Raw genomic sequence first — 16,708 nt, forward strand, 5'->3', positions numbered from 1 at the left:
ACATTTTCCATTTTACCCTACAATGGTATCCCTTTCACACGTTTAAGGCAGCCTGCTTTCAGCCTGCGTATTATAGAATTACAATGTTTATATCCAGACTAACAACCCAAAGTTTTGCTTTTTTATGATTGGCTACTAAAGGTTATAGGATTTCCCTTAAACATTATCCGTTAATGAGGAAAATTAGATACAAGATAAGTTCGTCTGGGCCCCATCTAAGAAGAATTAGAAAATAAGTTTCAGGATATGTAACAAGTAATTCTGTGACCCTGAGAGCAGTAAGAACTATTATTTGCTTATGATGCACCTTTTCTTTTCCTAATCTTGAATCATACTTAATTGTAAGCATATTAACATTTAAGCATTTAGATTTATTAACAATTTTCCTTATAGGTTTAATTATGCTAAATTATAATATTCTGTATGTGATTATGAACTTAACCTAAGATCTAATATAAGACGATTGAACATACCCACTAAAAGGACTTCTTAGCAGGTCTTAAAACTATATTTTTTTCCCACATCAGTGTGTCATTGGAGTGCCACTTAAAGAAAGGAATAAACCCAAATTAGTTATTCTCTTTTGGAATTACAAACTTATATTTTAGTTTTGTCTTTGCATATTAAAGGTTTTACATTCTTCATAATTGTTAGTGCGAAAATCACCGCTGAGAATGTAAATCAATTCATTGACAAGAAATTCAATATATAGTCATATTTCGAAGTTTTATTGATTTCCCTATTGATGGCTTTAAATTAGATTAGTGAAAATAGTTTAAATTTGTATTACATTAACTGCCATTTTAAATACTTGTCCATACCAGGAACATTATTGTAATCTATCTTTTATTGTCATCCCAATAGTTGATGTACTTAAATTTAAAATAAGAATTTTTATTGTTCTGGAGAAATGTCCAATGAATTTTAGAGTCCAATGAAATTATATGTATGTATTTCTATTTACAGTTTATTTCATATGAAAGTAAATTAAATTAATTTCTGGACATGAACCATTATTCGTAACTTCAGAAAAATTATCTCCATTTTTATATTTCAAAGAGAACTCATAGATTAAAATAATATATGATTTAAAAGTAACTCAGAATCTGAATTATTTTAAAAGCTCAATTTTTAGACCCAAATATGAATTTAATATAAGGTAAATAAGATGTTTTATTAATTTAAAAAACTTGTGCTCTGCCAACAAATTACTTTAGGTTTAAGTCACTTAAGCCAGCTAATAAGTCATTTAAGCCAGCTAACCCAGTTAATCTCAACATAAAATGTAGGTGTCTAGATATCTACTCTTTTGTTTATTTATTCCTTGAGATGTCGTATTTAAAACATTTTTGAGAAATACCTTAAAAGTATCTAGGCAGAATAGTTATTATCTGTTTTATTAATCAATAATCCATTGTTTACTAGAGGAATTGATTCATAAAGTGAATTATTTCATGAGGTTTGGGCTTATAAAAATGATAAAACAATGGTTATAGTTGTAGGGTGAGCTTTTATTTTTTATTTTTACTCTTTGGGCTGAAATCTCTTTTTTATTGAGAACCATAGTTACCACAAACTTCCAAAATAATAGTTTCATAATGGAGGTATTTCAAATATTGATGAAAAAATAGTTTCTTACTATCAATGTTTCCTTTGCTGGTTCTAATAAACCATACCCCAAAGTTTCTAACTTTATTCTCTTTTTGGTAATTTAAAGTTTTATAAAGGTGTCTATGATCACTCTATTAATTTTTCTATCTCTGACAGATGATGTAGTTTCCATGAGAATATATATGGATGATCAGTATGATACTTATAGTATGATTTATGATAAATTAAATCATATTATGCTGTGCTTCCTAATACAGAGAGAAGAGAAACTTCTCAGAATATAAAAATAAGGAAAGTAGGAACTAAATATGTTTAGTAGAGATTTGCCTCCAAAGGATTTAGATTTTCTCAAAAAGAGACAATTGTCTTTTGCAATTTTCAAAGTAATGTTATATCCATTATCTTATTTGATCTTCACTAAATCTTGATGGGGTAGATATTGCCATCATTATACTAGTTTTGCAATTGAGAAACTGAGCCTTAGAGGGGTTCTTTTTGAATATATGGATTTAAATATTCATCCTTTCACCATATGCTGGGCATGCTCTGAGCACAAAGGATGTAGACATAAACAAAGTCCCAGACCGAATGGAGTTTACATTTTAGTAGAAAAGACAAACAGCAGCCTAATAAATACGTATACATATAGCATCATGTATTGGTAAAGATGGTGTAGAAAAAGGAATCTGGGAAAGAGAACAGAATAAGATGTGGGGAAGGGTATTATTTGGTTAGGATGGGTTGGGAAAGCCTCAAAGAGAAGGTGGAATTTGAGCAAAGAACATAATTTAATGACATCATAAGACATGAGCATATGGGAGAAGAGCAATCCTATCAAAGGAAAACCAAGGACAGAAGGTCCTGAATTTGGAACATGTTTAGCTTGTTAAGAATGAATGTCTTAGGGATGAATATAGATTTTATTCTGAATGAGATGAGAAGCCATTAGAGAAATTCTGGCAGTGAAATTTTATAATATATTTTATATTTTAAAAAGTTCACTCTGGTTGATTGGAAGGAGGTCAGAGTAGAAGCCAGGAAACTGGTGAGATGTCTAATGCAAAAGATGATGACATGGATGGAGTTGGTAATAAGTGATCTAATTTAGAATATGATAAGAGAGTAAAACTAACAGGATTATCTGATAAATTGGATATGGTCAGAGAGAGGAAGGGAAGCAGAAAAGGAGGGAGGGCAGGAGAGAGAAGAGAGGGATTGAAGTCTAGGCAACCAGCTGAATGGTGGTAATAGATGAAGAAGAGTGATGATAAGCAGAGTTGGCAAGGGGAATCTAGATTTAGCTATGGACATAAGATTTAAATGCCTATTAAATATTCAAGTAGAATTGGATATTTGTATCTGGAGTTCGTAAGAATAATAAGGGCTTAGGATATTATTTTAGAAATCTACAGTGTTTATATGTAGTATTTAAAGGTATGAGACCTGAATGAGGACATCTAGGGAGTGAGCTTAGAAAACAGAGTATGGGCCCAAGGGCTGAGCTCTGGAGCTTTGCAGTGTTTAGAGTTTGAGAAGTAGCAGAAATTCTATGAAGATAGGAAGTGTGGCCCATGATGCTGTAGGAAAACCCACGGAGGTTATTTAAAAAACACTATGGAGATTTGAGCTGCGTCGTCCCCGTTGAGGGTTGGCGGCCAACGGCTCCCTCGCGGGCTGCCGCCGCCGCCGTTGCCCTTCACGCCAGGCAGTCGGGAGAAAATGGTCGGTCGGAACAGCGCCATCGCCGCCGGTGTATGCGGGGCTCTTTTCATCGGATACTGCATTTACTTCGACCGCAAGAGACGGAGTGACCCCAATTTCAAGAACAGGCTGCGAGAGCGAAGAAAGAAACAGAAACTTGCCAAGGAGAGAGCTGGGCTTTCTAAGTTACCTGACCTTAAAGATCCTGAAGCTGTTCAGAAATTTTTCCTTGAAGAAATACAGCTTGGTGAAGAGTTACTAGCCCAAGGGGAGTTTGAGAAGGGTGTGGACCATTTGACAAATGCAATTGCTGTGTGTGGACAGCCACAGCAATTATTGCAAGTATTACAGCAGACTCTTCCACCACCAGTGTTTCAGATGCTTCTGACTAAGCTCTCAACAATTAGTCAGAGAATTGTAAGTGCTCAGAGCTTGGCTGAAGATGATGTGGAATGAAAAACAAATGTCAGCATAATCAAATCTCAGTTTAAAATATTTTAAAAATTCGGAAGATGAACAGCTCTGGGGGAATAAGGGCAAATGTGCTTGATATGGACTGTGTACTACACTGAAGTCTACCAAAGTTAATTTTTACTTTGTGTAGATCCATTTGTCTGTTTTATTTATTTTTCCCAGTGAAAAGTGTCTTTTGATGAGTATTTTTCATTTTATAAATATACTGAGTTACTGAAAATCATGGATTTTGTTTCTTCCTAAAATGTGCAATTAAAATGTACATACATGTAACAATACTTAGGTTAAAAATACCCAGTGCTCAGTTTTGAAAGATAAGACAAAAAAAAAAGTATAGGAGAAAGCTGAAGGATGCACATTTTTTAAAGCTGTACATTTTGCTGTGCGTCAGAAGATTGTATGAAAACTTGATTGTGTTTATCAAATATTTGTGAAACATGCTGCTGTGCTATATTATGAACTTCACCTCTACCCCTTCCATCAGTCTTGAAATACTTTGTTTAAATCAATGAGCTTAGTGAAATGTTTTATTTAAAACAGTGGGCTTAATATGTTCTGGGTATTTATCACCCTTTGTTTTAGATATGTGTAGTTGTAAATAGCACTAGCTGTGTGAGCTTCACCAATTCGTGTCTGTTCACTTTCCTCATTTATAAAATAAGGGAACCGGTCCAGTGCTTTCTGCGGTATCCCTTTCAACTCCTAATGTATATTGTTCTTTTTAGCATCTTCAAATCCACTTAACCTGAGGAGTGTCTTTGTTTGACTACCAGGCCTTGCATTGTTTTATACGCTGAATTTCGCATGCTTGCCTGACTTAGTATTTCCAAATGGATCTTTTGTTAGTGTCTAACTATTGTGTTGATTTTCACTGTTGTCATATGGTTCTGTCACAACTCTGTAAATTAATTTGAAGTGTATTGGTAACTGGATGACCTGCTTGTAAGAAATGTTTATTCCCCTTTGCGTTTCTCTTGGGTGTACTTCTTTAATCCTAATTCAACTTAATTCATTTATCTTGTTGAACACTAAGAGTAAGGCATAACCTTATGGCTGAAGACTGAAAAAAATGCAGCTAGTGGGACCTTTTGTTCTCAAATATTGACATGTTTTCTGCATGTCAATGTTTAAAGATCCTTGGTATTGTATAGCATGTGCTGAACATTGTACAAACTGGCTTTTATGCTGTCTAAAAGTCTGCAGAGAGATCCCAAAGGTTTTTCCTATGTACTGGGCTTTTGGTTTACTAACAAACTTTTCTTACTTATCTTAGGGGTTTTTGTGTGTGGTGGTTGTGGTGTAGTGGAAAGAGTTTGAAATACAGGTCTAGCTTCTGCCTCTAGTTAGTCACATAGCCTTGGGCTATCATGTCATGTCACCTGTAATATTCTCACCTATAAATTAGAACATCAGACTGGATGGTTCAAACATGTAATTACTCTTCCTCCAGGTACCTTCTTTCTTTTATTATTATTATCATGACACTTGGTGTACTTTTTTGAGAGGGGATGATCAATAGAAACATGGCAGTCATTTTACTAATAGGCTCTGAAATTCAAAGCATTGTAGTAGTGATTGGTTAATAATTGCCCATGCAGCTGAGAAACAAGCTTCTCTCTTGCAATAGTCTAGGTATACATTGGGGGATGTGTGGGGCGGACAGAGGGAGAATGTAGGTGGAAAAAAGAGCAGGGAGCAGACAGCTTGGTAAGAAAAGAATGGGCCCAGAAAAACTAAGAATTGGCTGGAGGAGTAGGGGTCAATTTAGATTTGGGGAGGGTAGAAAGCCAACTCTATTTATGTCCTTGAAAATTGTATTGCAGTACAAGCTGGGTTTCACTTGGCTTTCTGGAAAATAATCCACTTTGATTTAAGCCTTGTTGAAAAGTCTGTGATAGCCTCCCTTTAGAGCTGATTAAGCCAAGTACATTTTGGCTTAATCAGCTTTGGTACTTTTGAAGGTATTATGTAAAAAAAGAAAAAAAAGAAAAAAATCACCTGTTTTTTTTACCCCAGTGAACACAATGTTTCCCGCCTAAAGTTTTAATAGTGATGAAACCAGGGAATTGTGATGCTAGCCAAATGGTACCCAGTAGATGGGAATAAAACAACTGAATATTTAATTCGAGTAAAACAGTATTACCATGTGCTAATGTTGCATGCTATTATAAAATCTTTGGAAATGCAAACATGTATTAGGGTGTGTTGACATGTTTCTTTGGGAAAGATCTTTGTTAAATACAAAGGTTCTATAGTTTGTATTTAAGGTGAAAGCATTTAAAACATAGCTTACCTGATAGTAGTATTGTTTTTCTATTAATAGATAACTAGAACTTATGTTCACATTTAACTTAGGTAAAGTGTGTAAAACCTACTACAGTGTGCCTAGCATACATTCAGTAAATACTTGATTCTTCTAATCCCTCAGTAAGTTTGATATTTTTACCTCTCTCCTGCCTTTGTGACCTCACTGATTCGACCTGTGGACCAGAGTGTTAATGAAATGTTATTGCAGAAGAGATTTTGAGAAAATTGGCATATCATGCGGCCATCACAATTTTTTTTTCTTGTAACATAAAAAAAAGGCAGTTTTTATTGCTTGTGCCTCAACTGTTCAAGTGAATATTAAAGGGCTTGGAGAAAAAAAAAAAAAAAAAAAAAAAAAACAAAAACACTATGATCCTAATGGCATGGATACTAACTAATCAGAATGGACAATAGCCATTAACACCTGCCACTTCCATACTGAGGAGTAAACAGTGAAATACAAATTATGTTGTCCTGGAGAGAGGGAATAATAAATCATTCCAAATGCTGAATAAATATTGATAGCATTTGTAGACATTGGGTTCAAAATGAATGCTACTAGTCCTGTGCTCTTTTTAGTATCCAGTGCTTCCTGGCAGTATTAAACAAAATGCCCTGTTCACTGCTCACCAAGTTTTAAAACATATTTTTCCACATACTAATATAAAGAGTTAACAAAAACTTCAACTTTGAGATCTTTTTACTCACAAAAACTGTGATTCTTTTCCATTCCAGAATTTATAGAGAAAATAATATGTTTTTTAAAACAATTCATAATGGCAATCAGAGAGGCCTTTCTAGGCTTAAAAAGCAAGTGGAGAATTTAATTTAAAACATTTTTCTTGATACCATATTGTCAATATATCATGAAAACCTTATACTTACCTCTATTTTTTAAATCAACTATTCAATATCTAGGAATGTAACCAAAAAAATAATCAGAGCTGGAGCATGAAAAATAAGCACAGTAATTGGACCTCCACTCTATTTAAAGTAGTAAAAACATAAACTGAAGAAAGGTAAAAAAGAAAAACAAGTAATTGAATAAAATAAATTATATTATGGTCAGAGGAAGGACTACTATATGGTCATTAACACTCATCTCTCACTGAATATTTAATGATATGTTAAAATGTTTAGAATTTATTCAAATTTTAAAAGATGACACAAAATAGTGAAATAATACCCAACACTTTTTGATGTATTCCCAACATTAATCATGATTAATGAAGGTGATTAATTAATCATCAATCGTGATTAATGATCATGATTAATAGTCAGTTGCTAATTTCTTTTATAAATGTCTTCCACTTTACATTTTTTCTGAGTTTATATTAATTTTTATTGTCAGAATAAGAGAAAATAAAATAAAATTAGAAATAAATCTACAAGGTTTGCATCTGTATGTCAATCAGTTACCATTATACCACTTTTTCTCTGTACACAGAAATTAAATAAGTAAAAATTCAACACAGATAGGTTCATGTCATGCTCAAATGCTTCACTTCTTTTCCCATCTTCTCAAATTTTCTCCCAAACTGCAGGTCTTATCTTTGTTTCCTATTTTCCTTTATACCTTCCATTTCTTTATATCTTCCATGACTGTGGATATACTGGAAAATGAGAGCATAGGCCAGATGGCAAATGGAGGCTTGCAACTTGCAGCCTCAGCCAAACTTGACAGTAGTTGAGCAGATTATAAAGTAAGAAAACTAAATATTAATTCTTTTTTTTTAAAGTTACACATCCTGAGAGGAAAGTTTCAGCAACCAAACAGGGAGAGATACACAAAAGGAATGTGAAAATAGTTTATTTCTTAGTTTATTATTCTGAAGGAACAGTTTTTAATAGTAAATGTCACAAATTTTAATTTTAGATTGAAAGTTTGCGTAATCCAAACATCTCTCAAATGATTTCATGCAACTGTCTTCCCTTAAGGTCTCAAATTATTGGACTAGGATGGTAACAAATTTTTGATTTATGTCTAATGAAATACAGTAGTATCTATCAGCTTAGGATTTAGAGTTTTAGGTTTTATGCCAATTATTTTCACAAAATATATTTTATTATCTTGCCTCAATGTTTTCATAAAATGCTTTCTCCTTTTAAATTCATGTATTTAAAATTTGCCTTTCAACTTTGGAAGTATTTAAGAACTTATCTGATAAATACATAAACAAGTGGAGAAAAAAATATAAATAGGTTTCATGATTTTCTTTAACTCTGAAATTCGTAGGCATATGCAAATTATATTTCTATGTAATTCTAAGAACTTTGATAAATGAATGCACTTTTGATCTGAATAAATAAGCAAGAATCTACCAAGATTTATTTCTGATGATTTAATTCTGTAACTTTTCTGATGCCATAAAATACAGGTCTTCATAAAATATTCAGATATCATACCATAAAATTTCTTTATATACCATAAAATATTTTTATAATATAATACTTCTAAACAGAATTATAAGCAATGGACAAGTTGTAGGGTCAGCATATCCTTTAAGGTATTTTTGGAAAAAAAGTTCCTTAAAATTAAGTTACTGCAAAATGAATTGTTACTTTTAACTATGTGGGTCCAAATAATTATTCTGTTAAATATTTTACAAAATGTACATAATGTGTTATAAAATTTCACATTATTTGTTTGAATTTCCAAAGACACAAGAAATCCTGTCTGTATATGGGGTTGGGAGAGTGATAAACAGTGTAAAGAAAGCTAGATATGGATCTATCTTGATTATTTCATATAAATACATTTGTCACTTTTGTTTAACATTGTTTTAAATGAAATTATGCAAGGAAATATAGTTCTATGCTTAACAGTAATGAGAAAATCTTTTATTATAGAAATATTTGATAGAGGAAGATTGAAGGACAAGGGACAACTAGAGGGGTAAAGGTATAGGAAAAAATACTCTATGGAGAATGAGGGAAAAAATAAAATTGAGGACAAAAATCCCCAGTAAAACAGATTAACTTCTCTCTACCTCCTCTGTCTTCGGGAATCAGGAAGAGTTTGATAACTATGGGCCACAGGTTTCAAGAAGCCAATGAGCTATCTGTGGCCGATAAAAGGATCAGAGTCTCTGAAGGCAGGAAAGTATCAAAGAATAGCTGGCAGCAGCTTCATGAAATATACCTGGTACAATTATTGATTCCATCTGTCTTGTGCATTAATCTCTGTCCACACCCAACTTCCCTTACTGGAATCCTCCCTGATGGTCATTTCAATGAGCATGGGACACAGTTTAAACCACTGGGCATTGGGCTTCAGTGACTGTGTGCTTGATCCAAATAGGGTCAATCTGAGTCCCTGACCAGGAACTTTTCTATGTGGAGTTGAAAGGAAAATGTTTCCTTTGGCTAGTTATGCCAGAATGACTTGAGAGCTGCCTATGGCCCTTGTGGCCTAGAGAAAGGAGATCAATTGCAGAGAAACAGAGAGATATGCACTAAAGAGAAATAGAAGCCTTGTTTATGCTCAAGTCTTAGATTCTAAATTCTCAAGTTCCCAACTTCATGTCCATCTTTCCATATGCAAAGTCAATGAACAGAATTGCAAAATATGAACTATTAATGGTCCTAAGACTTAACTATGCATAGTCTTGGGATGGGAACAGAAATTAGAGGGAAGTTTAAGAAAGAGTATTTTAGTAGTTTAAAACCCAGTAGATAAAAATAAGCTGGTATTTAACAAGTGAGAAGGGATGTAAACATGGGTAAACACTGTTCTGGATTTGTCCCTGATGTCCTGGAGTATGATATTTATTATCTGAATATTCAATTTGAATATTAACAGTGCAAGTCAACTGATGTTTAATGTTCTCTTTATGTTCGCCATGGTTATACACAGTACTTGTCATCATTTACAAAAATATATTGTGTACTAGTCATGGCTATGTTTAGAATATTTCTTTTTAACCTCAATATAAAAGGAGCTTTTGTATAAAGCTGCGCATAAAGTCCAAAAATACTCCTCTACATTTTGATTAGCAAAAACAGGAGACAAGGGGTACAAATTATATCTAAGAACCACTGGGAAGGATTTAGCAATAAGACTGTTACAGCTACTGTGGGAGAATGCATGAATATATAAGGAGAGCGATGACTGCATATGTACCTAATTCTTGCAGTGTCTGTGTTGGCAATTCCTAGTGATTACATCCTATGGGAAAGACAATTAGAGAGGGCAAACATAGATTATGTGTGAAGTAGTGAGGAGTGAACATTAAAAAGCTGAAAAAAAAGATTTTAAAAGTAATTAAAATACAAGTATTATGGCGTTATTGCAAGATCTGCTCTTTTATTCCTATAATATCTGATTTATTTCATGAAAGCAGATACAGTAAGCCTAGTAGAGGAAGCAAACATGAAACAGTCCTCTCCCTATAAGTTACAGACACTGCTAAAAATAGCTAAGAAGTAGTAAATAAAATTTCCACAATAAAGAAGGTATCATTTCAGAAACAAAATCCCAGCACATTGTCTTTTGTTTTCCCTTTTAACACTGATCTGTCCTTCTTCCAGCTACAGTGCTTGGAGGCATTTACCCTCTACAGTTGTTCTAATTATATCTATCAAATGTGATGCATGTTTAATTGGATTTTAATAGTACTGTAGCTTCTTGTTTAGCAGCAAGTTTAACAGGAGAATAATTTGTAACCGATAAGGTATGGGGTCTTCAGTTCCTCCTACTAAATAAGAATTGGAAATATGTTCAAAACCAATGTCTTGGGTGAGGTTCCTGTTCTGAAAAGCAAATCCCTATAAATCAAAGTGGGTGATTATTTTGTCCATGTTCTAAATGAGTTGAGAACAGATATTAAATTGTTTAATAACCCTGCCTATAAAAAGTGTTGCTTAAGAAAGTGCTGCCTAAAATTTTCTTCAAGTTAATTAGATGCTGGGGGCACAATTTCTATGATAATATTATAACAACAGATAAATTTTCTGCTTCAGGGAAGTATAATATAATAACAAATTCTGTGAAAATATGAAGAAGCCAGCTGACCAAAAGTTGTATTCATCAAAAGAAATAACATTGACAGACATGTTAAGAGGTGTAGAATTTTAAAAAGCAGTTACACGGCAGTGGAATCCATTATCACATGAAATTCTTTTTTCCCCTTATATTCTAGGGGTTCTTACATATTATTTTTTAGCAGACTATTAAAAGGTATTTATATCAATGCATAATGGTGGTTTGTGTGGCTGAAACTTAATCATGCACCCTGCTCACTCATTTATCTATCTCGAGTGAATTGGATAAAGATGACAGAACAGTGAGAAGGTGTTAATTGTTACATTGTCAGAACAGTCCCTTGAATGGGTAATAATTGGAGGCATATTTGGAAAAGCAGGGACATTTTAGGCAACAAGAGAGAATATGGATTCAGTAACAATGTGCCTTTATCATTAATGAATATATATGCCTCTCTTAATACTGTTAAGCAGGAATCATTATTTTCATCCTTTCAAAATTTAGGATAATAGAAAGTGACTAAAATTAAGGTACATTTGGATGAGTTGATGAAAAGAACTTTGAAAATTTCAGCTAAATCACAATATCATTATATATGCCTATTTGTTACTAATTTCTTGTTTCTCATACTATTTATTCCACAGAATATGTAAAGCTACTTTGAAAATACCTCATTAATCCTTATCAAACTTCTGTGCTTACTTGTATGGAGGAGGGAAATAATGGCAAATTCTGTAATGAAAACAAAATTCATTATATGAGGTGCAGGTGCAGGCAAACTAAGAAAAACCAGGGCTCTCTTAAAAAATCAATTAACAAAACATTTAGGACTATATATTCTAGAACCCTCTATCATATCAGTTCATCTCTGTCCGGTTAGAGTTTTGATTAGAGGCATGACAGTATATTCTGTCTATATGAAAACTGCCTACACCTTGAGTTCTGCCATGATTTTGAGACTGGGAAAGTATGAGTACCTGATATTCATCTTGTCTCACGGTGTCTATTTCTAGGTCATGGCATGAACTAATTTCTGTAACCTTCTGTATCAATAGTGTAAATCAAGGAGTTACATGGTAGGATGCAAAAAGAATGAATGACTCCTGCTTTTAATTAGACCACATATTTCTTGCAGACAAAGAGTATATACATAAAACATAACTCTATGAGAGAGCATATGAAAATGTCAGTTGAATTTAGATCTACTTACTCTACAGGAATCAGATTTCTAGCCAACTTCTATTATATTCTTAATGTTTGTAATGAAAAATTTTCACTGTATTGCCATTCACCTTCAGGTGTTTATGAATTGCCTAGATTCCCAGTATCTCCAGTGAAACCTTTCTTTTCCTATCTGTTCATCAAACTATCCAGAACTCACGTCTTTTATAGAAGTATGTGTACATGGTCTGGTGAACATAAGCATGATACTCGAAGTCAGGAGCTTTAGGATTCAGCTCTGGCTCTGCCAATTGCAAGCTGTATGACTTTGAATAAGTTACTGTTACCTCTCAGACTTGCTATCCACACCTATACAATGTGGATTATAATGATGCACTGCCTGGCTGATAGAAAGTGCCCAAGTTGTGGCTGGTGGTGGCAGTAGTGAAAAGATAGTCATATATCTATAGGCTAAAGCTTAATCTGGAGACAGTGCATACCTAACACCTGTAACAGATTCACTCTGAGTTGTAACCATGGATTTTGTCGGACAGACCTAGGTTGTAGCATTGCTGATTGCATTTTGAAACTAGGATGTTTTGATAAGAGAATGTAGTGACAACCATACATCTTTGATGTTCAATATTTTTTCTCAATTATATTAAATATAGAGTTGAAAAGGATAACAGTATAGATGGTTTTACTTGGGATTATGGCAGATATTAATTTGGTCTCTTGTGCAATGTGTTCTATGGCCTGGTAATATCAGCTATTGTGAGTATTTTTAACTATTAATAAGAAACAGAGGGACATTAGTGTTTTATTTTTATTTTTGATTTTACTAAGTAGTACATGAAATTCATATAAAACAGAAAGATTTAAATAACCAATCACAATTCCAAAAGATATAGCATTGATTTTGTTGTACTTTGTTTAATTATAATTGAGTGTTTTAGTGTAGGGGTTGTGAGGATGTGCTCAGGAGTCAAAAGACCTGAATTCAAATATTATCCCCATCACTGGTCATGTAATCTTGATAATTAATCTCTTTGTACTCCAATTCACTCATTTTTAAAAAGGAGATGTTGATAGTACATCCCTTAAAATATTACTGTATAGTTTAAATAAGATTATGTTTGTAAAGTCCCTAGCATGCACTTAACACATGGTAAGTGCTCAGTAAATGTTGCTGATGTAATTATTTTTTTATGATAAAAATAGATTCTGGGTAAAGAGCTCCTTGCAGGACAAAAGAGGGTGCTAATAGAATATACAATAGGAGGTCTCACTTGTCTCGGCAGTCAGCTAGGTGAACACGCCTTGGCAGGGGGAGGGCAGTGTCAGTGAGCCAGGTAAAAGGAATGAACTGAGTAAGGTCCCAAGACAGGAAGAAACATGGTGTGTTTGAGCAAATGAAAGGACAATGTGGTTGGATAGTTGAGAATGAGGGAGTGTGATAGGGCATGATTCTGCAGAATTACAGAATTACACCTGTTGTTTTAAATCATGCATAAGGTTTGAGGTTTAAATGCAGAGGATTAAGCACTGGCATTACAGCAGATATGCATTCAAAAAAAAAAAAAAAAAAAAAAAAGCATCCCTGCTGCAATGTGTAGAAGCAAGGAGACTTCTTAAGATGTTATTACTGTTACTATCATCCAACCATCCACGGGTGAGATGACATTAATTTGGATTACAGTGTGGATATTGGAACATAGAGAACTAAATGAATTACAGCAGTGGTTCTAAATAACACTGGGTACATACTAGAATTTCCTGGGGATTTATTATTATTTTTATTAACCTAGTACCTGGGACCTTTACCAGACTAATTGAATCAGAACCTTTAGATATTTTATTAAAACACTTCCCAGGCTTTTCTACTATTTAATCAGTGATGTGAACCACTATATTAGAGAAGTATTAAAAGGAGGAATAGAAAAAATTTGATTGATTCAATGTGGGGGTTTAGAAAGATGTAGTTAGTAGTTAAGGTTGAGTTGCCTGGTCTCTAATTTTTATGACAGGATGGATAATGGTCACATTTACTGAGGCAAATAATTAACAAGTTTTGGGGAAGAAGATGGATTCAGGTTGGACATAAGTCCATGAGATTTTTTTATATATTCAGTGCAGATGTAGGGTGGGCAATTGAATTTGTGATTTGAGACTCAGAAGAAACTTCTTGAATGGAAGTGTGAATCTGGAAAATACTGTGTATAGATGTATGGTTCCTGATTTTATGGAAGTGGATATATTCCACAGAAAAATCTTACAGGGAGAAAGGTATCTAAGATTAAATCCTGAGAAACTCTAATATTGAATATTTGGGTAGAGTAGGAGGAACCAGGAAGGAAAACTGAGACTGAATGCCATGTTTTTTTAAAAGCCAAGGGTACAGAATGTACAGTGAAGGGGAGTGTGGTCAAATATATTGACTTTTTATGTTATGTATATATGTGTGTACACACACACACACACACACACACACACACACACTAAGGTAAGTACAGAATGTGTCTATTGAATTTAGTACCAAAAATGTATTGGTGAATACTAGAACAACAACAAATTGCAGTGTTTTGAAGAACATGTCATATATGGGGTAATGGTGTGGCAATCAGTGCAAACAGTTACTTAAAGTGTTCTTGTCAAAGGCACTCCCTGTCTTGCCCTGACATAGCAGGATGTAAGGAAGCACAGAGATAAAGTGCTCTTAGTCAAATCCACCCCTTCCTCGCCAGGATCCTATCTGATTCAATATTGCAATCTGTCTGAAGAAGAGAAGTTAAGAGAAGGATTCAAATGAACTAATAGCTCAGTTTTTTTTTCCAAGACCCATTGGAAATAATCTCATTGTGCCTTTAATCCTTGATTACCTCCATCACCTTAAGTCCAGAGTTCCTAGGTCATACCCTAACACTGGGACACTTGCCTGCCTTTGGCACTGTACTTTCCCTTGTCTCCTGAGCTCCCTAAACCCTTCCACTTGGACTTTGGGTCTCACTGTGTGTCTTCAAGGAAATACCTATATTCTCTATCCATTCTCAAAATGTTCCTTTCACCTTTTTGTGCTTACTGGAAACCTGCCTCTCCCCTGAGGATGCTGCTTCCCCCATAACTCTCTCATTGGTGGCTTTTTCTACCTCACTCCCTGTTCCCAGAGCCTGTCTTAGCTTATTCTGTGAACCTTACTGACAATTAGAAAAAGACCAGCTCAGGCCATGGTTGAAGGCCTGGAAATCAGAGCACATTGGATTCATCTTCATTTCAAACATCTTACTCCCTAATCAACTCTATTAATATATTCAGTTCTAATAACCTGTTCCAACAGTCACCCAATGCTATAAGAAAGTCTAATTCTTCAACCCTTCCGTGTCTGCGTACAAATTGGACAACCCTAGAAGGTGGGTGAGCATTTACCTCAAGGTTTGGGGTGTGTGGGGAATGGGATGCAAGAATTGTCCTTCTTGCTACTTAATTGCTGTATCTAGAATATGTTTCCCTCTACCTGCACAATTCCAGTTCTTATAAAGTTTTTGTCATCTGAAATATATCACTTTTATCATTCCTTGTTGTATTCATCCACAAACTTGTCCTTCATTTCCCCTTGATCATTGAAGTACCTGCTTTATTGTCTTCCTCTGTACTTTATTGTCTACATAGATACTTTGTTCAACATCCTGCCTTTTCAGTTACTTAAATTCTTCACTTTTAAAAAGCTTTTCTTTCAGCTTAGCTCATGTTACATTGTAGGTTTTATAATCATTGATTTCTGTACCACCTCCAAAATCTTCATTTCAAACATCTCACTCTCTCATCAACTCTCTCACTAGTTTCAGCTCTAACATTCCCTTCTAACAGTTTGCCAATGCTACAAGAAGCTAGTCATCAACCCTACCATATTTTGCCTGTTCATTTATTCCCTCATTTATTACTCTTCTTTATTACCCATTTAAATTTCTTATTTACTTGATCCAACAATTTGGTCATTCCATTGCCTAAATCCCTTATTCTCTTAACTCTCCTTCTAATTTTTACCTGGGAAAAAATCCAGGTGTGGTACAGCTCACCTCTGCCTGTTTCTTGTCTATAATGAAACACCAAATGCCTTTTTCTTTTTTTTTAGAATGAAGAAAAAAACATAATCCTACCAAATTTACCTTACAATTTTAATTTCACACACTCTCATGCACTTTTTTTTTTCATCTTCTCCTCACCTCTTAGTCCCCTGACACTAATTTCCCATTTGTTATTTTCAGCTGATGTACTGATCCCTACAATTGCATCTGTGTACTCACAATCTTCTTTTTTCTTATGTTACCACAGAGAATAGTTGATATATCTATCTTATGGGAACCTCCCCCAGTTTTCAACTGAATCTTAACCTATCTGATCAATCAAGGGCTTTGCTATTGCTGTTGAACCCTCTCAATCCTTCATCACCATTTCCTCCTCTCGATTGGACCA

The 16,708-nt window shown here is 34.2% G+C and overlaps 1 protein-coding gene across 1 annotated transcript; it reads left to right on the forward strand.

Moving 5' to 3' along the window:
- Window positions 1-3,236: 3,236 nt before the first annotated feature.
- On the forward strand, window positions 3,237-5,763 carry LOC119505518 (mitochondrial import receptor subunit TOM20 homolog). Its single transcript, XM_037798342.1, has one exon. The coding sequence runs from the start codon at window positions 3,331-3,333 to the stop codon at window positions 3,766-3,768; it is 438 nt and encodes a 145-aa protein (XP_037654270.1). The 5' UTR covers window positions 3,237-3,330; the 3' UTR covers window positions 3,769-5,763.
- The last annotated feature ends 10,945 nt before the right edge of the window (window positions 5,764-16,708 follow it).

The sequence above is a fragment of the Choloepus didactylus genome, chromosome 10 (assembly GCF_015220235.1).
Source record: "Choloepus didactylus isolate mChoDid1 chromosome 10, mChoDid1.pri, whole genome shotgun sequence".
Lineage (NCBI taxonomy): Eukaryota > Metazoa > Chordata > Mammalia > Pilosa > Megalonychidae > Choloepus > Choloepus didactylus.

What these genes read in the sequence shown, in the direction of transcription:
- LOC119505518 (XM_037798342.1), top strand. Translation starts at nt 3,331, where the DNA reads ATGGTCGGTCGGAACAGCGCCATCGCCGCCGGTGTATGCGGGGCTCTT.